The sequence below is a fragment of the Scylla paramamosain genome, chromosome 30 (genome assembly GCF_035594125.1).
Source record: "Scylla paramamosain isolate STU-SP2022 chromosome 30, ASM3559412v1, whole genome shotgun sequence".
NCBI lineage: Eukaryota > Metazoa > Arthropoda > Malacostraca > Decapoda > Portunidae > Scylla > Scylla paramamosain.
The window spans coordinates 6595899-6620614 of record NC_087180.1 but is presented as its reverse complement, the minus strand read 5'-3'; the positions used below and the strand labels follow the sequence as shown (position 1 = coordinate 6620614).

General features: G+C 38.7%; 1 protein-coding gene across 1 annotated transcript in view; it reads left to right on the top strand.

Moving 5' to 3' along the window:
* Positions 1-24716, top strand: part of LOC135116189 (zinc finger protein 658B-like) — a 74533-nt gene that overhangs the window by 16783 nt on the left and 33034 nt on the right. Inside the window, exons 6-9 of the mRNA XM_064033504.1 lie at positions 855-991; positions 3419-3569; positions 9188-9294; positions 11790-11939. Coding sequence (XP_063889574.1) covers positions 855-991; positions 3419-3569; positions 9188-9294; positions 11790-11939 — 545 coding nt within the window. The remainder of the gene's footprint in view (positions 1-854; positions 992-3418; positions 3570-9187; positions 9295-11789; positions 11940-24716) is intronic.

Here is a 24716-nt window from a genome sequence, read left to right as displayed (position 1 = left end):
CTGAAGCAAGAGAAAGGCAGCATTTTATGATGCCTCATATTGCAACATATTTTCTAAAATGTTAACAACTACATACACAACACCACCTCTCAAGCCTCCCTGATAATATATAATCAGTCACTTGTTTCTTCCTCTCAGGAACAAGATTTATCAGGATATATTATCAGATCAGTATTATTAACTGCTGAAGAAGAGCTGGGCAATAAAATTGAGTTGATTATCAAAGCATAACCAAGAAAAAAACAATGGATCAGAATAAAACAATATTTTGGAATATGTTACAAGACTATGTGGCAGCAGTATAACTTTGGTAACTTTGATTCCCTATCAGAAGAGGTAACATCCAAAAATAGGGATGAGGAGCTTCAAATAAGGTTTAATCTTTAGTCCTAAATGTCTGTAATATGGGGAATCATGTACATTGATCAGGAGAAGTCTGGAAAAGAATTAGCATAATAATAAATGAGATTAAATCAAAGTTTGCTAAGAACTGAAAAAAAAGATAATTGATTAATTAATGAAAAGGAAGACTTCAGCCTTGATTTTGCCATGTAACATGAAGCTCAGTTAAAAAGGATTGGATATAAATGGTGCCATAGTCTGCAATATCCAAGATTTTGCATGTGATTAATTTTTAAGATTAAAGACCTGGTAGATTTAGAGATTTTTGATCAGCCTATTATGTCTTTCTGAGTGTGACTCCTGTCTATATTGTGAATGTCTAATATTTATATTGTTCATTGCTGCTTATTGTCGAAATCTTGAATTTATCAGAATTGATTGCATTGAAAGAATCAGGTTTCAGGGTACCTATCTGTAGTGGCCATGATTTACTTTGTGTGTGGTTGTTGCAGGAGTGTGTATGGCTGGGTCAGATATGGTGAAGCAGCTGCCACCCAGGGCACTTGGAGCACGGGATCCACGGCCCTGGACTTGTACATATTGTGGGGAGCCCTACACTTGCCTTCTCACCTTTACCAAACACCTCAAGGTATAACGAACTGACTTTGCCACTACCAAGGCTTGTGTAACTGATAAAAAATCTCCAGATACTGACTGAAGCAGTGTATTTTCAGCATGTCATTAATACTTCCTTTAATATTTTTCTTCATTACTTTTGTTGTGTATATTTTTAGAAAGTGAGATTGCCATTTATGCATTCACAGCTGCATTCCAGCCCTATCATGTATCCCAACTCTACCTTCCTCCACAGAAACTTCTCTCTTGAATGTAATATGTCACTAAGTGTTTATATTTTTTTATTACTTTTGTGGTGGACACTAAGTTAGCATTATGTGAGTTAGAATTCCACAAGGCAATAAAGTACTTCATTGAAAAAAGTATATATTATACAGTCAGGTCACTGCTAATGTTGGGGTTTGATTACTATATTGGCCTGTGTTAGACATGACTTGCATTATAGTTTTAATTAAAGCATAGTCATGGTTCTAACCTGACTGAGACACACCCCAAAAAAATTAGAATATTTCCATACTATCTAGAATATTCAATATATGTGCATATAACTGAAGGTAATAAATACATAGGAGTTCATAAAATATCAAAAGGATAATGAATAAAAAATTAATACAGTACAGTAATAGTCATTTAAAAACCATGCTGAGCCATTGTTTACATACACAGCTGATGAACACTCACTGCTGATATCACTATGGATGGTAGTGGCTGCAGTCTTTCTCACAAAACTCACATCACTGTGTATGGCAGCTGTTGTTGCAGTGGCAGCAACAGTGGTTGCAGCCCATCTTTCCTTCATCTCACTAAATTTGCATCACTGTGTATGGCAGTGGTGGAAGTGGCAGTGGCAGTTGCAGCCCACCCTTCTCACTAAACTTGCATCATTGTGTATGGCAGCAGCAACAGCAGTCACCACAGTCTTCCATTCTTGATATATAACTTTACTAATTATTTTATTTCCTATCTTGTATTTTGCAAAAAGGGAAAGAAATACTCCAGGCTTTTATGGATTTAGAGAAGGCATATGACAGAACTGATAGGGAAGGAATGTGGGATGTCTTGAAGTTGTACGATATAAGTGGCACATTGTTAAAAGCTTACCACACCAGCTGATGAAGGTCTGTTGACCACTCACGGACACGCCAAATACTCGACTAGTACAGCTGAGGAATTGTTGTGGAAGGTATCTCTTTACTTGTGAGGTACTACAATTACAGGCAGGCTCTTGAAGACACCTATCTCACACATAACATCAGCAGGGGCTTACTGCTATGCTAGTCAAATAGTATCATATGAATCTAATCACCCTCTAAATGTAAGCATTCAAATTCTTCAAGCCTCGCCTGGCCTCAACTTGCATGCTCTCACCTCTCAGCAACTGAACAATGACTGAGCCTGGAGATGTGGGAAGGTGTGGGATGCTCTCACTCTCTGCAACAATGGGGGGGTACAAGGGAGGGAATGGGGGGATGACACGTCATGGGCCCATTCGCTCCCACACATACTATGAGTGGCGAGTTACAAAATCATCTTAATAATTGTTGCTTGCTCCACCTCCTTGAAGGGATTAGTGGCAATCTAATGAGGTCATGTTGTTCATTGCTTTTCAGTCTCCTAAAGAGTAGTACTTTTAAGGTGGTGCACTAAAGAGCAAAGGGGAAAATAAAATATATTTAATAGTCTACCTGACAGGTGGCTGCCGCATGCATCAGACTCGCAAGCCCAATACTCTCTCTCTCTCTCTCTCTCTCTCTCTCTCTCTCTCTCTCTCTCTCTCTCTCTCTCTCTCTCTCTCTCTCTCTCTCTCTCTCTCTCTCTCTCTCTCTCTCTCTCTCTCTCTCTCTCTCTCTCTCTCTCTCTCTCTCTCTCTCTCTCTCTCTCTCTCTCTCTCCTTTGTCTTATCTTCTCACTTCCTCTCTTTATTTATGTGTTACATAACACTGGTAACAGCAGAAGATGAAGAATGGAGTATGAGTCATTTGCTGTTTGTGGATGACACAGTATTGGTGGCAGGTACAGAGAAGAAGTTAACTAGGTTGAGAGAGGAGTTTGGATGGGCGTGTAGGAGAAGGAAACTGAAGGTTAATGTAGGTAAGAGTAAGGTAATGAGGTACACCAGTGAGGCAGGTTGTATGATGAATCTAAGACTGAATGGTGAGGAGCTTTATGAGGTAGACTTTCAAATATCTTGGTTTTACATTAGTGGTGGATGGAGACAGAGATTAGAGCTAGGGTGAAGGAAGCAAAAAATGTTAGAAGTATGAATAAAAAATACACTTTGGGAATGTTCAGTAACTTTTGTAGTTCCTTTTTGGTTACAGATCCATCTAATAGTTAAAATTTTATTAAGGAAATATAAACAAAATCTAAAGATAAACTAAAAATTAATTTCTAAGTAGGTAAAATTTTTATACTTTACCAATTTTTGTCTGCTGTGCAGGCACACTTACTGTGGCTTGTGGGACGATGTCATGTGTGTGAGGAGTGTGGCATATCCCTATCAAGTGCAGAACAGTTGCAGCGACACCAACATTCAGCTCACCTGTGCACTGACCTTGCACAATCCTCCAGCAGCATTGCTGATAAAAAGGGTCAGTACTTTTCATTACTTACAGTAGAAGAGAATTGGGTGGTGGTTTTTAGGATTCTGATCCTGCATGAAAATAGTGGACTGATCACTAATATTAAGTGTTGGTGTTGCATGCCAGTGATCTTGTGCAGGTTGAAGCAAAAGTCAGTATCAGGCATGGAGGGAGGATGTGAAATGTGAAATTCAAGGGTTTGATAGTAAATGTAAAAGGTTGTGATTTCACATGAGAATGTTAGTATGTAATGTTACCACATAAGATTGTAAGTAAATAAGCGAAGCTGCATGAAGATATCAGGCCTACACTTGGCAGTCCTTGTATGAAACATACCTACATATTTCCACCTATTTTCCCCATCCATGAATTTATCTGATCTTTGAAAGCTTCCTAATGACTTAGTACTAACAACCTGATTATCTGAGTGTTCCATTCATTTACCACTCTATTTGAGAACCAGTTCCTTCTGATATCTATCTTGAACCTAAATTTTTCATGGTTGAACCCATTATTTCTTGTTCTATCCTGATCATTAATCCTGAGAATTTTGCTTATGCCCCCTTGTTATAACTTCTACACTACTTAAAGAGCATATGGCCATTTGCAATGTCTAGAAAGAATGTACAGTAAAATCCCTCTTATCCGGCATTCGAGTATCCGGCAGCTTCAAGTATCCGGCACATTTTTTCCCAAGCCTTAAAATCAATAAAAAATCAATGTGTACTCATAAAATCGATTAAAATTCCCGCGCGAGGCATACTTTGTCCCCTCGCCACCAGAGCGCACTGCTTCGCGCCATCCGCAGCCCACTGCACTGTGTTTACTCAGTGACTCAGTCCCGCGTGTGCACTGTTTATCGCCTGACGCCTTCATCATGCCTAAAGTTGTAGAAAAGAGGAAGCGTGTTGTGCTTACACTTAAGCAGCTGATCAGATCAGCTGCTGATTAAGATCAGCTGATCTTTGTTATGGTAAGATGAGTGAGTGTAGGGTGGTGATTGTGGACATAATTTCACTTCTATTCAAGTATCCAGCAAATTTTCAAGTATCCGGCATGTCAGTGGTCCCGTTGATGCCGGATAAGAGGGATTTTACTGTATATCTTAATTCTACTTGATTCACTCGTAATGAGTCTGTTATTAGGTATAAATGAGCATTTTTCCTCCTGAAAACTTCTCATAAAACCATTCTAATTATATGCATGATCAGCTAATTAGTACAGATAGCACTGGGAAGAAAGGTAGTGATGCCATTCTCAGGTCATCAGACAGGCATGTTGTCATGTTTCTATGTTGCATGATATTGTGTCCCAAAATCTCTAAGACTGGCCTTTGTGGGTTCAAGGGAATGCATTGAAGTTTTTATAAATTTTACTTAATTTGTATTATTTAAATATATTTACACTCAGATGATCATATTCAACTTCTGTCCACAAAAAAAAAACAAAAAAAAAACATGAAAATTGGATTAATCTCACTTCAAATAAATTCCATTAAATATCTCAAAATACTTAACATTACACTTCTGATTCAAATCACTTCATGCATTTAACACTTGATGATAAAACACATCCTACACAGGCCCTGCAACTAATATTCAATAAGGAAGCACATCCTACACATGCCCAATCCTCCTATGTCAATATATAACACCAACATTTTACTCTTGACTGCATTACGACAGTTAGGCTCTACTTACTGGTACTGTGACAGGTAGCTTGCCTATCTTGACCCTTTCTGGTCTGACAGTCCTGTTTAGCTTGTCTCTTTGTCTCTTGTCTATTCCCACTTTCTACACCTCATAATATACACGTGATGTTTGAGCACTCTTTGCCCCAACAAAACTTACGTTGCTATAAAATTTATTTTCCAATACTTCAATCATATGGTCTATTTCTCCATAACTTTCAGTAATGTTCATTTTTGAGTAACTACATTTATTTTCCTATACTTCGCTGATACGGTTAATTTTCCCATACCTTCGATAAAGTTCATTTTCATGTATTTATCTTCCCATACTTCAATCATACAATTTACAATTCCCTTAAGTTTCAATAAGGTTAGTTCTCAAGTAACTTTGGTAAATCGCATCTCCATCTAATCAGGAAGAAGGAGGTGGCATTTCCTATGGCATACTGGCTGTCTGTCTTGTCTACTTCATTTGCTGCTGGTGATCTTTGCTTCCCATGTGTATTGATTTTGTGATATTCACCTGGATATCTCTTCTTGTAACCTGCTGCTATCCTCCAGGTCTGTTATTCTTGTGATGACTCACTGCATCTTGTTCTCCTCAGTGGTCACATCTCATCTCATCTATCAGGTGGTGATAGCTTTTTGTAATCTTGGTTTCTGCTTTCTGTTTATCATCATCTTCCCTTATTCATTCTTTCTACTTTCTTAGTTTCTTATCCATTTCTTCATTTTTGTCTCATATCCTTCTTTCTTATGTGTTTTATTTCTTCTTGGTGATTCTTGTTTTTTTTTAATGAAGGAGGGACAATGGCCAAGGGCAACAAATATCTACCGGTAATAAAAAAAAAAAAAGCCCACTGAGATGCCAGTCCCCGAATAAGGTCTGAAGTGGTAGTCAAAACTTGAAGAATAAGTGTCTTGAAACCTCCCTCTTGAAGGAGTTCAAGTCGTAGGAAGGTGGAAATACAGAAGCAGGCAGGGAGTTTACCAGAGAAAGGGATGAATGATTAAGAATACTGGTTAACTCTTGCATTAGAGAGGTGGATAGAATAGGGATGAGAGAAAGAAGAAAGTCTTGTGCAATGAGGCCGTGGGAGGAGGGGAGGCATGCAATTAGCAAGATCAGAAGAGCAGTTAGCATGAAAATAGTAATAGAAGATAGCTAGAGATGCAACATTGTGGCAATGAGAAAGAGGCTGAAGACAGTTAGAGGAAAGGAGTTGATGAGACAAAAAGCTTTTGATTCCACCATGTCTAAAACAGCGGGATGAGTGGAATCACCCCAGACATGTGAAGCATATTCCATACATGGACGAATAAAGCCCTTGTACAGAGTTCGCAGCTGGGTTTGGTGAAAAAACTGGTGAAAATGCCTAACTTCATAGAAGCTGTTTTAACTAGAGATGAGATGTGAAGTTTCCAGTTTAGATTATAAGAAAAGGACAGACTGAGGATGTTCAGTGTAGAAGAGGGGGACAGTTGAGTGTCATTGAAGAAGAGGGGATAGTTGTCTGGAAGGTTGTGTCGAGTTGATAGAAAGGAATTGAGTTTTTGAGGCATTGAACAATACCAAGTTTGCTCTGCCTCCATCTGAAATTTTAGAGAGGTCAGAAGTCAGGCATTCTGTGGCTTCCCTGTGTGAACTGTTTACTTCCTGAAGGATTGGATGTCTGTGAAAAGATGTGGAAAAGTACAGGGTAGTATTATCACCATAGGAGTGGATAGGACAAAAAGTTTGGTTTAGAAGATCATTGGTGAATAACAGGAAGAGTGGGTGACAAGACAGAACCCTGAGGAACATCACTGTTAATAGATTTAGGAGAAGAACAGCGACCATCTACCACAGCAGCAATAGAACGGTCAGAAAGGAAACTTGAGATTAAGTTACAGAGAGAAGGATAGAACCCATAGGAGGGTAGTTTAGAAATCAAAGCTTTGTGCCAGACTCTATCAAAAGCTTTTGATATGTCTAAGGCAACAGCAAAAGTTTCATATCAGAAGCTTTTGATATGTCTAAGGCAACAGCAAAAGTTTCACTAAAATCTCTAAAAGAGGATGACTAAGCCTGAGTAAGGAAAGCCAGATCACCAGTAGAGGTGCCTTGATGGAACCCATACTGGTGATCAGATAGAAGGATGTTAAGTGATAGATGTTTAAGAATCTTCCTGTTGAGGATGGATTCAAAAACTTTAGAAGGCAGGAAATTAAAGCAATAGGAAGATAGTTTGAGGGATTAGATCGGTCACTATTTTTAGGAACAGGCTGAATGTAGGCAAACTTCCAGCAAGAAGGAAAGGTAGATGTTGACAGACAGAGTTGGAAGCATTTGACTAGGCAAGGTGCAAGCATGGAGGGACAGTTTTGGAGAACAATAGGGGGAACCCTCATCAGGTCCATAAGCCATCTGAGGGTTTAGGCATGGGAAACATCAATGTGAAGAATTTTAATACTTAGCTTGAAGTAGTCAGATGGCGGAGGAGAGGGGGGGAACAAGCCCTGAATCATCCAAGGTAAAGTTTCTAGCAAAGGTTTGAGCAATGAGTTTAGTTTTAGAGATAGATGTGATAGCAGTGGTGCCATCTGGTTGAAATAAAGGAGGGAAAGAAGAAGAAGCAAAGTTATTGGAAATGTTTATGGCTAGATGCCAGAAGTCATGAGAAGAGTTAGATCTTAAAAGATTTAGACACTTTCTATTAATGAAGAAGTTTTTGGCTAGTTGGAAAATAGACGACATGGTTCTGGGCAGAAATATAAAGTGCATGAGATTCTGGTGATGAAAGGCTCAAGTATCTTTTGTGGGCCACCTCTCTTTCATGAATAACATGAGAACAGGGTGTGTTAAACCAAGGTTTGGAAGGTTTAGGTTGAGTAAAAGAGTCAGGAATGTATGCCTCCATGCCAGACACTGTCACCTTTTTTATGCATTCAGTACATAGAGACGGGTCTGTCATGGATTCAGTAGTCATTCCAAGGAAAATCAGCAAAATACCTCCTCAGGTCCCCCCAACTAGCAGAGGCAAAATGCCAGTGGCACTTCCGCTTAGGGGGATCCTGAGGAGGGACTGGAGTGATAGGACAAGATATAGATATAATAAGATGTGATGAGAGGAGCCCAACAGAGAAGAGAGGGTAACAGCATAAGCAGAAATATTATAAGTTAGGAAAAGGTCAAGAATGTTGGGTGTATTTCCAAGACGGTCAGGAATACGAGTAGGTTGTTGCACTAATTGCTCTAGGTCATGGAGGGTAGCAGAGTTGAAGGTTAGTTCACCAGGATGGTCAGTAAAGGGAAAAGAATGCCAAAGCTGGTGTTGAACATTGAAGTCTCCAAGAATGGAGATCTCTGCAAACAACAATGTGTTTCAAAGCGCCTCCATACCTGAAATAACTCTTCTTTTTTCTTTTATGTGAGACTTGTAGCTGAATTTGACTAGTTCCTGAATTTGTTTTTGCCCTAAGGTCTTCTTCCTTTGAAAAAAAATTAGATAAATAAAATAACGAAAGAAAATCCACTGAAAGCTCTCTTCACTGCAGTGTTCTGTTCCTCATCCAAGTCCCTGATCTATTATTCAGTTTTGGCAGCAGATTAATAGCACACTAAGCTTAGCTGTCATGCCTAACAATATAGATTTAAATGTCAGCAAACATTAGAGTGTAGTGGTATTCAAAATTTACAAGCATGAAAAGGTGAAAAGGAGTTTTCGGGGTTTGAAACTACTGTAGCACTCAAAGAAATTTAGATGAGTAATAAGAATGATAAAGCTTTGAGAAGGAAATGATACTATATTCACTTTCATTGGAGCAGTTCTGGTATTAATTGTTTCCCCTGAACTGATACTTTTGATTTTCAACTGTTGCTTTCCACTTCTATATTTACTAAATTTGTGATTGTTACTTGTGGGTAAAATTTGTGTTTTTTTCTTTTCATGTTTAGCAAAAGGGATTGCCAGAAAGAAGAATATTAAACCTAAGGCAGCCAATGATGAGGTGAATGATAAAGAAGAGGATCTGGATGACCCTGATGAGGACAGAAGTCACAGTGTAAGTTACACTCTCCTAACATCTGTTGAATTGTTTTGACCAATGAAAAAGATGGGACTTGGGTGCAATTTCAGATTTTCATTTCTTGTTTGGCAGTGAATTACGTATCTTATACATTTTCATCTTTAATGCATGTATGTAATGTAATGTATGTAAGAAAGGCCATGGGTGCATTATGGTGTGGTGGGGATAAACTAATACTGTTGTTGGACCCTGGTAGAGAGAGACCAAGGTTAGCTTGTTCACCTTGCCCTCATGCAGGGGTGATTGGTGAAGATCTGCCCTCTCTTGAGGTACAGGGGCTAAGATGGCTTCAATCTAACACTTGGTAGTGTGTGTGTGTGTGTGTGTGTGTTTATCTAGTTGTATTTACCTAGTTGTAATTTGTAGGACCTGAGCTACACTCGTATGGTCCTGTCTCTGTATCTACACTTGTCCAGTTTTTCCTTAAAGTTGTGCACATTCATTGCCAATACTACATCCTCACTTAGCTTGTTCCAAACTTCAATATTTCTCTGTAGGAAACTATGTTTCTTTATGTTATTCAAGCATCTTCCTTTTCTTAGTTTTACTGTGGCCTTGTGTGTAGCTGGTATTTTTTGCTTCTCTTAGGAGTAGTTTCTCTATCATTTTCTTCCACTCTATTCCACAATTTATAAATCAGTATTAAATCTCCCCGTTCTCTTTTTTGTTTCAGTGTTGGCAGGTTAATTTCCTTTAACTGTCTTCATATGTTAATTCTTCCAGTTCTGGAACCATTTTCGTTACCATCCTTTGTATCCTTTCTAGTTTTATGACATGTTTCTTTTTGTGGGAAGACAACACTGATTCAGCATATTCCAGCTTTGGTCAGATCACATCTTTCTCATCATATCTTTGTCCATGTAGTGGAATGCTGTTCCAATATTCTCTGAATATTTTTTCTACATGCTTCTTTGACTGTTGACTATCCTGTATTGTCTCTCTAAGATCTTTCTCTTCTTCTGCTTTTATTATTTCTTTATTTTCCCTTTTACATATCCATTTTGGTCCCTTTTCACTTTTTCACATTTATATTACATGACATTTTTTTCACATTAAATTTTATCTCCCATTTCTTACTCCAGTGCCAGATTTTATTCAAGTCCTCATATAGAATTTCTTATATGTCTCTGTAATTTTGCATTGTCTGTAAACAAACTCATGTAACTCCTTACTCCTTCAGGAATATCACTTATGTAGATCAGGAAAAGTATTGGTGCCAGCACTGATCCTTGTGGTACTCCACTATCTACTTTTTTCCATTTTGATTTTACACCTTTTACTACTGTGTATGTGTGCATGTATGTACATGTGTGCTTTGTCTTTGTTTCTTATAGAGATGTCAGCCTGATATACTGATAGATATACCAATAGTTAGTATTTCAGCAAATCATTGTTGCAGGAAGCGGGACTGAGAAAAACAGTTTATCCTGGAAAAAATTTTCCATTATCCAAGGTGTCACTTTTCTTTATAGATATATCCCCAATAATTATCTTATACGGTAAATTCCCTCTTATCTGGCATCAATGGGACCGCCGACATGCCGGATACTTGAATATTGCCGGATACTTGAATAGAAGTGAAATTATGTCCACAATCACTGCCCTACACTCACGCATCTTACCATAACAAAGATCAGCTGATCTTAATCAGCAGCTGATCTGATCAGCTGCTTAAGTGTAAGCACAACACGCTTCCTCTTTTCTACAACTTTAGGCATGATGAAGGTGTCAGGCGATAAACAGTGCACATGCGGGACTGAGTCACTGAGTAAACACAGTGCAGTGGGCCGCGGGTGGCGTGAAGCAGTGTGCTCTGGTGGCGAGGGGACAAAGTATGCCTCGCGCAGGAATTTTAATCAATTTTATGAGTACACATTAATTTTTTATTGACTTTAAGGCTCGGGGAAAAATGTGCCGGATACTTGAAGCTGCCGGATACTCGAATGCCGGATGAGAGGGATATTACTGTATTAGTCATCAGGCAGAAATTTTCATTAATGACAGCACTTATTGAGTCCTTTGGTATTTTCAGCATATCTATGACTGAGCCAAACATGGCAGCAACTTTCCCTGATATCATTATGACAAAGCCTCACCAACATCATCATCAACAACTGGTTCTGCATTTCCCCATACGCCACTCAATTTTTTGGGAAGGATGTTGTGTGAAAGCATATTTCTTAATTTGATTTTTATGGATATTTCTCGAATTCCATCATGCATTTGCTAGAAATTAAAACTTTATAGAAAAGTACTGAATTATACCTTTGACATTGAGATTTTATGATGAGTGTTCCTGCATGCTGTAAGAAGTGTAGGAGCTCTTTCTTGCAGAAATTTTTACTGATTGCCAAGCACAATTTTTTTTCTTGAGTGTTCCTTGCATTCATGAGAAATATCATCTATAATAAAAGATCATAAAATATGTAACAAAATGATATATGATAATGACTTATGACCTTGATTCCCAGAGCCTGAAGAAAATTCCTGCCCTGCCCACCAAACCAATTGAAGGTCCTCATAGCTGCCAAATATGTACCAAGAGCTTTCACAAGCCTCAGTATCTACTGCGGCATCTTCGTAAACACTCAGGGGATTTCACATGTCAGTCATGTCTGAAGGTAAGTGAGAATGGTGCACTTCCTTAGGGCATGAGAGGAATATATTTACCTAGTTGTATTGTACAGGGCACAAGCCAAAGCTCATTTTGTCCTGTCTCCATAACCATATTTATCCAGTTTCTCATTAAACATGTGTACACTGCTGCAATCACCTCTTCCTTCAAATCATTCCAGATTTTAATAGTTCTATATAGGAAGCTGCAGTTCTTGATGTGTTTTATTTTCTTCCCATGCTCCCTTGTCTGTCTTTCTCCCTCCTCCATCTGTGGTACCAAGTCATTTATTTCTATTCTCTCCATATCGTTTACTAATTTTAACATTTTTATCAGTTCTCCTCTTTCTCTTCTCTTGTAGTGTTGGTAAACCCATCTCTTCAAGTCTTTCTTCATAGCTTAAGTCTTTCAATTCTGGTACCATGTTCGTCACTATCCTCTGTATTCTTTCCAGTTATATCTTTTTTCTATGTAGAGACTAAACTTCTGCTGTGTATTCCAATTTAGGACATATCATGCTTGTTATAAGTTTTTTCATTTCTTTATCTAAATAGTTAAATCCCACATTAATGTTTGTTAACAAGCTGTACGTAGAGCTGAATATCCTGTTTATACATCTTTCAGGTGATACTGAGTCCTGGATCATTACTCCCAAATCTTTTTCTTCATTACTTTTCATTATTATTTCTTCTCCCATTTTGTACTTCAATGAAAGTCTTTTTTTCCTTTTTCCTATTTCCAACATGTGGCATTTTCTGACATTAAATTCTAGTTTCCATCTTTGGCTCCATGCATGTATCTTGTCAATATCCTTTTGTAACTCCTTGCAGTCATTTTCATCCTTTATTATTTTCATTAGTTTTGCATCATCAGCAAACAGGTTTATATAACTATTTAGATCCTCTGTCATATCATTTAAATATGTAAGATGCCAACACAGATCATTGCAGTACCCCATGTGTCACTCTACACCAACTTGAATTAGTGTCTCTGGTTACTGTTCTCATTTCTCTCCCATATAAATAATCCATCTCAATGTTGCTCCCTTTCGTTCTCTTCTATTCTCTAGCTTCCACATAAGACTTTTGTGGGGGACTTTATTGAATGCTTTTTTTGAGATCCAGGCATACTGCATCAACCCATCTGTCCCTCTCTTGCACTCCATCTATTACTCTTGTATAGAAGCTCAGTAGATTTGTGACTCAGGATCTCTCTTTCCTGAATTCAAATTGCTTTTCTGTCATTATCTTTTCATATCCTAGATCAAACTATTGATCAAACTATTTAGTATGATGGCACACTAAAAAACTACTAATATTTTTGTGGCACACCTGCCCTTTTATATATATATATATATATATATATATATATATATATATATATATATATATATATATATATATATATATATATATATATATATATATATATATATATATATATATATATATATATATATATATATATATATATATATATATATATATATATATATATATATATATATATATATATATATATATATATAATTAGTCAACCTTAATAAATATAAATTACAATTTACAATAGTTTCATTATATTATATACACAAATCAAAATCCTACCCAGATTTTTGCAGCACACCAAGGAGATAATGGCGGCACACTAGTATGCTGTGGCACACTCTTTGAGAATCAGTGTTCTAGATATTCAACCCATCTATCTTTAATTACTATTTCACAAAGCTTGCTTACAATACTTGTTAGTGACACCAGTCTATAATTTAATGGTTCCATTTTATATGGTTCCCTTTGTATATTGGCACTATGTTAGCTCTTTTTCATTCCCTTGATACTTTTCCTTCCCACTGAGCTGTTAATTATATCCCATATGAATTCTTCTATTTATTCTTTGCATTCTTTTAATATCCATGCATTTACTTGATCTAGTTCCATAGCTTTTCTAACATCCAGCTCTTCCAGCAGTTTCTTGATTTCTTGTCTCTTTACTTGTATTTCCTGTATTCCCTCATTCTGTGATACCACTTTTGGTGCCACAAATTTGGTTTCCTTTGTAAACACAGATTGAAAATTGTCATTTATTAGTTCACTCATCTCCTCAGTAGTTTCATAAATTCTTCCTTCTCGTTTTAACTTGTTTATGCCACCATTATGTTTCATTTTCTTGTTTACATATCTGTAGAAGAGTTAGGGTTCTTCCTTGCATTTTCTTATGTCACTTTCATAGTTTTTTCTTCTCTTCTTATTTTACTATATTCATTCCTTGCCTTTTTGTATTCTCTGGCATTTCTGTTCAGTTGTCTTGTCATTTTTTCCATGCCCTGTCCTTTTTCTTATTTGCTTCTACACACCTGGCATTATACCATTCATCTTTCCCAGTTTTCACTTTATAACTAGGCACAAATTGTTGCACCCCCCCTATACTTGCTCAAAAATATCCCATATTTTCTTGCACTACTTTACCTTCAAATAGCTCTTTCAGTTAATTTTTCCATAAAATTTATCAAGTTCTGCAAAGTTTGCCTTAGCATAGTTGTCTCCCATTTCTGTATTGTTCTCTCCTGTGCAACACTTTTTCCTCATGTGGTACTATTTCTGTTATCAAATGATTGCTTCTTCCCAGTGGACTCAAACAATGTATACTTGGTTTACTTTCTGGGATTTTTGTAAACGCTTTCAACTGTAAAAGTTCAACTGTGATGGTTCTTCTTCTCTGCATCTTGTAGGCTCGTTCACCCACTGTCTCATTGTATTCACCATCATGGTTTACTTAAGTTCTTTGCTCCATGACCCGACATTTTCTTTCACTTCCATCTCCTCCCAGTTAATTCCTTTAGTGCTGAAGTTGCCTACTAGGAGCACTTTGTTACTTTTCCTCATCATTTCCTCTATATTATTTCTTTTTTCTAGCTGCATACTTTTAAATTCATTGGTCTCCCATGCATTAGTTTTTGTTGGTATGTATGTCACAATGATTTTCTCTTTTTTATGTGCATGGGTTTGTGTGATTTCAGGGGAAGTTAAAGGAATGTTTGCTTCCTTTCTCTAAAAATCACCAGCACATATACCTGTGTCCAGAATGACAGGCATAGTTGGAACATGGCCTTTTAGAAACAGGAATAGAAGTCTTAGGAATTATTATTTGAGGTCAGTGATCTTAAGATGTATCATTCATTCCTGGTTTGGATCACATATTCCTGAGTGCTATAAATAGCAGTGTGGGCCCTTTTCTTTAACTGTTTTCCCATTTTTTAATCAGTTGATCTATTTATTAGCATTCCTCATAACTGTCATCACCTTGGGAGTGCTCTGTTTTATGGACATATCTCATTTGCTCTCCAGATAAGATTCCTTGACTGATTAATTGTGCATATTCATAATACTGATGTAAATTTTAAGAGAGAGAGAGAGAGAGAGAGAGAGAGAGAGAGAGAGAGAGAGAGAGAGAGAGAGAGAGAGAGAGAGAGAGTGTGTGTGTGTGTGTGTTTATTTACCTAGTTGTATTTACCTAGTTGTATTTTACAGAAAAAGAGCTATGCTCGTGCTGTCCTGTCTCCATATCTACAATCATCCAGCTTAACTTTAAATTCATGAATATTTTTTGCTTGTACCACTGTTTCATCTAAGTTCCTTATTTCTATGCTTCTATTTGGGAAACCATATTTCTTGACATCTCTTCTACTTGCTGCTTTCTTCAATTTCACTCCATGTCCTCTTGTATCTCTTTGAGTCCCACACAAATAACTCTTCTTTGTCAACTTGATCCTTACCCTTTAAAGCTCTGTACGAGTATATAGCAATCAGGTCTCCTCTTTCTCTTCTCTCTTGTAATGATGGAAGCTTCAATCTCCTTAATCTTTCTTCATAGGTTGCAGCTCTTTGGATCCTTTCTATTTTCCTTATTTCCTTTTTATTATGGGGTGACCAAACAATTGTGGCATATTCCAGTTTTGGTCGAATCACATATTCCACCAACTTTTTCATCATCTCTTCATCCATGTAAGCCCCTTTCATCTTTCTTAGTAACTCATAGGTTTGCCCAACTATTTTGTTTACATGTTTTTCTGGTGATAGATTATCACTGATTGTAATTCCCAAGTCTTTTTCTTCTTTGGTTTTCTTAATTTCCACTTCTCCCATGGTGTAGGAACTTGTCAATCTTCTTTTCCTTTTTCCTAATTCCATCACCTTGCATTTCTTTACATTGAATTCCATTTCCCATTTCTTACTCCATTTATATATCTTATTTAGATCTTTCAGTAATATTTCGCAATCCATATTGTTTTCCACTCTTCAGTAATTTTGCATCATCTGCAAACAGACTTATATAACTGTCAACCTCATCCACCATATCGTTGCCATACACCAGAAACATTACGGGGGCTAAGACTGTCCTCTGTGGTACTCCACTTATAACTCTACACCATTCTGATTTTTCTCCCTTTATTACTGTTCTCATTTCTCTATCTCTCAAGAAGTCTGTAATCCAATTCAGTGTGTTTCCTTGCAAACCCCCCCTATATTTTGAATTTTCCATAGCAGTCTCTGGTGTGGTACCTTATCAAATGCTTTTTTTAGGTCTAAATAAACACAGTCTGCCCAACCCTCTCTCTCTTGAATTATATCAATTGCTCTACTATAAAAGCTCACTAAATTTGTGACACAAGATCTTCCACTTCTGAAACCAAATTGTCTGTCAGTCAATGTATGTGTTTCTTCTAAATTTTGTATCCATCTGTTTTTAACTATTCTTTCTGCTATTTTTGCCAGCACACTTGTTAGGGACACTGGTCTGTAATTCAGTGGATCTTCTTTATTACCTCCTTTGAAAATGGGCACAATATTGGCTCTCTTCCAGTCTAGAGGAATTTTTCCTTCCTTAAAAGAACATATGGTATTGTGTATACCTTCTGCCTTCTGTTCACAACATTCCTTAAGTATCCATTTGGACACTCCATCTGGTCCTTGAGCCTTACTTACATCCAAGTCTTTCATAATCTTAGTTTCACTTATGTCCACCTGTATCTCTCTCATCACATTGCCTCTGTGCCATGCTCTTTCTCTTTCAAATTTGCTTTCTTTGGAAAATACTGACTAGAAGCACTTGTTCATTAATTCCGCTTGTAACCGTGTATCTTCATATGTAATGTCATCTTTCGTTAATTTATCTATTGTTTGCCTGCTTTTCATCTTCCCATTCACATATCTGAAGAATAACTTCAGCTCATCTTTGCATTTGTTAACTATATCTTTCTCATAATTCCTTTCTTCATCTCTCAGGATTCTGATATATTCGTTTCTTGCCTTCTTGAAGTCTTCCCATTTCTCAATTCCTCCTTTTTTTCTCCATCTATTCCATGCTGCTTCTTTTTCTTTTCTTGCTGTTATACATCTCGTGTAAAACCAGTCTTTTTTCCTTTTCACTTCCTTTGTTTTGATCTTCGCTACATATCTACTGACCCCTTCATTATAAATTTCCATGAATATGTCCCACTTTTCCTTCATACTGCTTGCTGTGAACAGTTGTTTCCATTTAGCCTCTGCAAAATATTCCCTCAACCTGATAAAATCTGCTTTCCTGTAATTATGTCTCCCATTCTTGTAAATTTCATTCCTATTTTCTAGTGGACCACTGCCTATACTGAATTCAATTAACAGATGGTCACTTTTACCTAGTGGGCACTGATAATTTATTCCTTTGATGATGTCCATTTCCTTTGTAAACACCAAGTCTAGCCTTTATGCCTCTTCATTACTCCCAAGCCTTGTATTTTCTCCAATCCATTGGGTCATAGTATTTGTCATTATTAAATTTAGAAGCATATATCCCCATGACTCTTCTCCCCCGTCCGTGGTCCACTCTTCCCAGCATACCTCCTTGCAATGAAAGTCACCCATAAGTGTTATATTGTTACTCTCTGCCAGTATTCTCTCCAAACAGTTACTAGTATCTCTTAAGAATAATTTATAATCCTCTTGTGTCCATGCATTCATCTTTGGGGGTACATAAGCCACTGCAAAATCTCTTCTTCCTTCTCCTTTCCTTTTAGTTTGAATTGTAATTACTTCCGCCATTCCTTCTATTTCAACCTCTTCCACTGTTATACTCTTCTTTGTAAGTAACCTTTGGAGGGCAGTCACAGCCTGCCCTCTAAAGACAACTCTCTTCCTCTACACAAAACTACAAGCACCTAATAACACACACACCCTTCACTCAAAAATTTTAAAATCATCATGGCGACTCCTACACCAGCCTCAGAGTCCCCATCTGGGAAGGGGACCATAAATGTCCCCAGGTCGGACTGCCTTTCTGTCGACGACCCTGGGTGTCTTGACACCCCCCTCAACTTTTTCTTCATTAACTTCTGCAACATTCGCAGTCTAAGATCTAATTTTCAATCTGTAGAACACCACCTCTCTTCTTCTAAACCTCATCTTCTTTTCCTCACTGAAACTCAGGTGTCTGAGGCAACTGACAGTAGCCCCTTTTCTGTTCCTTACTACTTTCTCTATCCTCATTTTCGATCCAAAGCTGGATGCTGCGTTTATGTGCGCAATGACTTAACCTGCTCTCGTGCCCACGCTCTTGAATCTTTCGAGTTTTCCACCATCTGGCTACGACTACAGAGTCACTCTCATACTAAATTTATCTGTGCTGTATACCTCTCTCTTAACTCCTCTGACTATAAGAAATTCTTTGACTGCTTAACTTCCAAAGTGGAGCACATTCTGACCCTCTTCCCTTTTTCAGAGATCTCCATTCTTGGAGACTTCAATGTTCACCACCAGCTTTGGCTATCCTCCATGACCTAGAGCAATTGGTGTAACACCCTACTCGTATTCCTGACCGTCTTGGAGATACGCCCAACATTCTTGACCTTTTCCTGACCTCTAATCCTTCTGCTTATGCTGTCACCCTTTCTTCTCCGTTAGGCTCCTCCGATCACAATCTCATATCTTTATCTTGTCCTATCACTCCAATCCCTCCTCTGGATCCCCCTAAGCGAAGGTGCCTCTGGCGTTTTGCCTCTGCTAGTTGGGGGGACCTGAGGAGGTATTTTGCTGATTTTCCTTGGAATGACTACTGCTTCTGCGTCAGAGACCCGTCTTTGTGTGCTGAGCGCATAACAGAGGTGATAGTGTCTGGCATGGAGGCATACATTCCTCACTCTTTTTCTTGTCTTAAACCTTCTAAACCTTGGTTTAACACAGCTTGTTCTCGTGCTATACATGATAGAGAGGTGGCCCACAAAAGGTACTTAAGCCTTCCATCACCAGAATCTCATGCACTTTATATTTCTGCCCGGAACCATGCCAAGTCTGTTCTCCAACTAGCCAAAAACTCCTTCATTAACAGAAAATGTCAAAACCTTTCAAGATCTAACTCCCCTCGTGATTTCTGGCATCTAGCCAAAAATATCTCCAATAACTTTGCTTCTTCTTTCCCTCCTCTACTTCAACCAGATGGCACCACTGCTATCACATCTATTTCTAAAGCTGAACTCTTTGCTCAAACCTTTGCTAAAAACTCTACCTTGGACGATTCTGGGCTTGTTCCTCCCTCTCCTCCACCCTCTGACTACTTCATGCCACGTATTAAAATTCTTCGCAATGATGTTTTCCATGCCCTCGCTGGCCTAAACCCTCAGAAGGTTTATGGACCTGATTGGGTCCCTCCTATTGTTCTCCGAAACTGTGCCTCCGTGCTTGCACCTTGCCTAGTCAAACTCTTTCAGCTCTGTCTGTCAACATCTACCTTTCCTTCTTGCTGGAAGTTTGCCTACATTCAACCTGTTCCTAAAATGGGTGACCGTTCAAATCCCTCAAACTACCGTCCTATTGCTTTAATTTCCTGCCCATCTAAAGTTTTTGAATCTATCCTCAACAGGAAGATTCTTAAACATCTGTCACTTCACAACCTTCTATCTGATTGCCAGTATGGGTTCCGTCAAGGCCGCTCTACTGGTGATCTTCTGGCTTTCCTTACTGAGTCTTGGTCATCCTCTTTTAGAGATTTTGGTGAAACTTTTGCTGTTGCCCTGGACATATCAAAAGCTTTTGATAGAGTCTGGCACAAAGCTTTGATTTCCAAACTACCCTCCTACGGTTTCTATCCTTCTCTCTGTAACTTCATCTCAAGTTTCCTTTCTGACCGTTCTATTGCTGCTGTGGTAGACGATCACTGTTCTTCTCCTAAATCTATTAACAGTGGTGTTCCTCAGGGTTCTGTCCTGTCACCCACTCTCTTCTTATTATTCATTAATGATCTTCTAAACCAAACTTCTTGTCCTGTCCACTCCTACGCTGATGATACCACCCTGCACTTTTCCACGTCTTTTCATAGACGTCCAACCCTTCAGGAGGTAAACATATCACACAGGGAAGCCACAGAATGCCTGACTTCTGATCTTTCTAAAATTTCTGATTGGGGCAGAGCGAATTTGGTATTGTTCAATGCCTCAAAAACTCGATTCCTCCATCTCTCAACTCGACACAACCTTCCAGACAACTATCCCCTCTTCTTCAATGACACTCAACTGTCCCTCTCTTCTACACTGAACATCCTCGGTCTGTCCTTTATTTATAATCTGAACTGGAAACTTCACATCTCATCTCTAGCTAAAACAGCTTCTATGAAGTTAGGTGTTCTGTGATGTCTCCGCCAGTTTTTCTCACACCCCCAGCTGCTAACTCTGTACAAGGGCCTCATCCGTCCATGTATGGAGTATGCTTCACATGTCTGGGGGGGGTTCCACTCATACTGCTCTTCTAGACAGGTTGGAATCAAAAGCTTTTCGTCTCATCAACTCCTCTCCTCTAACTGACTGTCTTCAGCCTCTCTCTCACCGCCACAATGTTGCATATCTAGCTGTCTTCTACCGCTATTTTCATGCTAACTGCTCTTCTGATCTTGCTAACTGCATGCCTCCCCTCCTTCCGCGGCCTCGCTGCACAAGATTTTCTTCTTTCTCTCACCCCTATTCTGTCCACCTCTCTAATGCAAGAGTTAACCAGTATTCTCAGTCATTCATCCCTTTCTCTGGTAAACTCTGGAACTCCCTGCCTGCTTCTGTATTTCCACCTTCCTATGACTTGAATTCCTTCAAGAGGGAGGTTTCAAGACACTTATCCATCAATTTTTGACCACTGCTTTGACCCTTTTATAGGACTGGCATTTCAGTGGGCATTTTTTTTTATTAGATTCTTGTTGCCCTTGGCCAGTGTCCTTCCTACATAAAAAAAAAAACATGACTCCTCGCCCTTTCTTATTATTTCTATGTTTTATCCACACATTATAATTACTATTACCAATTCTTATATTTTCTGTTGTCTCATTTAGTTTAACTTCAATAATACCAATGATGTCGGGCTGCTTTATCTTAATATAATTATTCAATTTTCGCAATGTTGATATTAAACCATTTATATTTGTATATGCCACCGTCCACTTTTTATTTTTCCATACATTATTTACATTTTCTATTCTTTTTTGTCAGATACCACTTCCTGAGCCTCTCATCTTTTACCTTCCAATAGAACTTTTTTTCTCTTCCTCTGTTCTATTCTGGTTTTTTGCCTTTGCTTATATTATTAGATCACTTACCTTGAGTCTCTCCTCCTCATTCATGTCCCTCTTTATGCAAACTTTCCTGTATTGCTCTGTCTTGTCCAGTTTCCACGCATTCAATATCACTTCCATGGCTGTTGTTTGTGCCCTAAATTTTACTTTCAGTGGTCACTCTCCTCCTATATACTTCCCCAGTCTATGTATTTCCTCAGTTTCACTTATCCAGTCCTCCCCTTCTCTCTGTATATTTCTTACAACGTCCTCTGCTGCCTTTTTTGTTCTCTTTCCCTCTTGTATCTTACTGGCTCTGTTTCCTCTTTTAATCCATATATAACAATACATTTCTTTTTGTCCACTGTGTCCCTTACCATCGATTCCTTTTGTTTGATCACTTTCCTAATTTCCTTACTTAAATCTGTCTTTTCCTCCTTTTGCACTTCGATGATATCTGTAAAGTTAACTTTTTCTTCCTCTTTTTCCTTCCTCCAGATTTGATGTGTGTGTGTGTGTGTGTGTGTGTGTGTGTGTGTGTGTGTGTGTGTGATGGCTGTAGTATTGTGCAAAAATTTGGTGGTTCTGCCTTTAGAGGGCAGATGCAGCTGCACTGATGTATAACTGAGATCAATATTTTTTGATGTTTGGTACCTTACCCTTCAACACACTCTAATAGGAGTTATTGAGTTTTCTGGCCTTTTTTAATGACTAATGGTAGTATTTCAACTATGGTAGGATTTTTAAATACTAGTGAGAAAAAGCATGAAAATCCAAATGATTATCTCTGTGGTGTTTGAAAATAGTCCTTGTGGGAGAATACAGCATCTACAGTAACTGTGGAAAGTGTGTGGAGTGACCAAGTAGGCAGGGTGATTTAAGTGTGGGGGAATTGGGGTTAATATAAGAGGTAACAAAAAAAAAAAAAAATGTTGATCACTTCTTGATGAATCAGCTTGTTGGTGGCAGCAATAGTAATGTGGGATGCCCAGGAACTGGTTTGCAGGGTGATAAGCAACCAGGTGGAAGGTTCTTAGCTTTCCTTAGTAATTAATAACAGCTGATTTTCCTTGCTCTGTCCTCACACAAATTTCTTTCCATCCAAAATTTATCTCATGCATGGAGGAGGCAGTACACACCTGCCGAAACGATAATTACTCTCAGTGAGGTCTAATGCACTGTTCAGGGGGTGCTGTGAACTTATCATTAAACCCAGCTGTGACCTCACTGAACGTTTCCCTTTGTGTCTCACAACACAAGGGGGCAGTCACAGCCTGCCCTCTAAAGACCTTCTCTTCCTCCACACAAAACTACAAGCACTTAAAAACACACACACCCTTCACTCAAAAAAATTTAAAATCATCATGGCGACTCCTACACCAGCCTCGGAGTCCCCATCTGCAGAGGGGACCATAAATGTCCCCAGGTCGGACTGCCTTTCTGTCGACGACCCTAAGTGTCTTGACACCCCCCATCAACTTTTTCTTCATTAACTTCTGCAACATATGCGGTCTAAGATCTAATTTTCAATCTAGAACACCACCTCTCCTCTTCTAAACCTCATCTTCTTTTCCTCACTGAAACTCAGGTGTCTGAGGCAACTGACAGTAGCCCCTTTTCTGTTCCCTCCTACTTTCTCTATCCTCATTTTTCATCCAAAGCTGGATGCTGTGTTTATGTGCGCAATGACTTAACCTGCTCTCCTGCTCACGCTCTTGAATCTTCCGAGTTTTCCACCATCTGGCTACGACTACAGAGTCACTCCCAAACTAAATTTATCTGTGCTGTATACCTCTCACCTAACTCCTCTGACTATAAGAAATTCTTTGACTACTTAACTTCCAAAGTGGAGCACATTCTGACCCTCTTCCCTTTTGCAGAGATCTCCATTCTTGGAGACTTCAAAGTTCACCACCAGCTTTGGCTTTCCTCTCCCTTCACTGACCTTCCTGGTGAACTAGCCTACAACTTTGCTATCCTCCACGACTTAGAGCAATTGGTGCAACACCCTACTCGTATTCCTGACTGTCTTGGAGATCCGCCCAACATTCTTGACCTTTTCCTGACCTCTAATCCTGTTTATGCTGTCACCCTTTCTTCTCCATTGGGCTCCTCCGATCACAATCTCATATCTGTATCTTGTCCTATCACTCCAATCCCTCCTCAGGATCCTCCTAAGCGAAGGTGCCTCTGGCGTTTTGCCTCTGCAAGTTGGGGGGAACTGAGGAGATATTTTGCTGATTTTCCTTGGAATGACTACTGCTTCTGTGTCATAGACCCGTCTTTGTGTGCTGAGCGCATAACAGAGGTGATAGTGTCTGGCATGGAGGCGTACATTCCTCACTCTTTTTCTCGTCCTGAACCTTCTAAACCTTGGTTTAACACAGCTTGTTCTCGTGCTATACATGATAAAGAGGTGGCCCACAAAAGGTACTTAAGCCTTCCATCACCAGAATCTCATGCACTTTATATTTCTGCCCGGAACCATGCCAAGTCTGTTCTCCAACTAGCCAAAAACTCTTTCATTAACAGAAAGTGTCAAAACCTTTCAAGATCTAACTCCACTTGTGACTTCTGGCATCTAGCCAAAAATATCTCCAATAACTTTGCTTCTTCTTCTTTCCCTCCTCTATTTCAATCAGATGGCACCACTGCTATCACATCTATTTCTAAAGCTGAACTCTTCGCTTAAACCTTTGCTAAAAACTCTATCTTGGACGATTCTAGACTTGTTCCTCCCTCTCCTCCACCCTCTGACTATTTCATGCCACCTATTAAAATTCTTCGCAATGATGTTTCCCATGCCCTCGCCTAAACCCTCGGAAGGCTTATGGACCTCATGGGATCCCTCCTATTGTTCTCCAAAACTGTGCCTCTGTGCTTGCACCTTGCCTAGTCAAACTCTTTCAGCTCTGTCTGTCAACATCTACTTTTCCTTCTTGCTGGAAGTTTGCCTACATTCAACCTGTTCCTAAAAAGGGTGACTGTTCTAATCCCTCAAACTACCATCCTATTGCTTTAATTTCCTATCTATCTAAAGTTTTTGAATCTATCCTCAACAGGAAGATTCTTAAACATCTATCACTTCACAACCTTCTATCTGATTGCCAGTATGGGTTCCGTCAAGGCCGCTCTACTGGTGATCTTCTGGCTTTCCTTACTGAGTCTTGGTCATCCTCTTTTAGAGATTTTGGCGAAACTTTTGCCGTTGCCTAAGACATGTCAA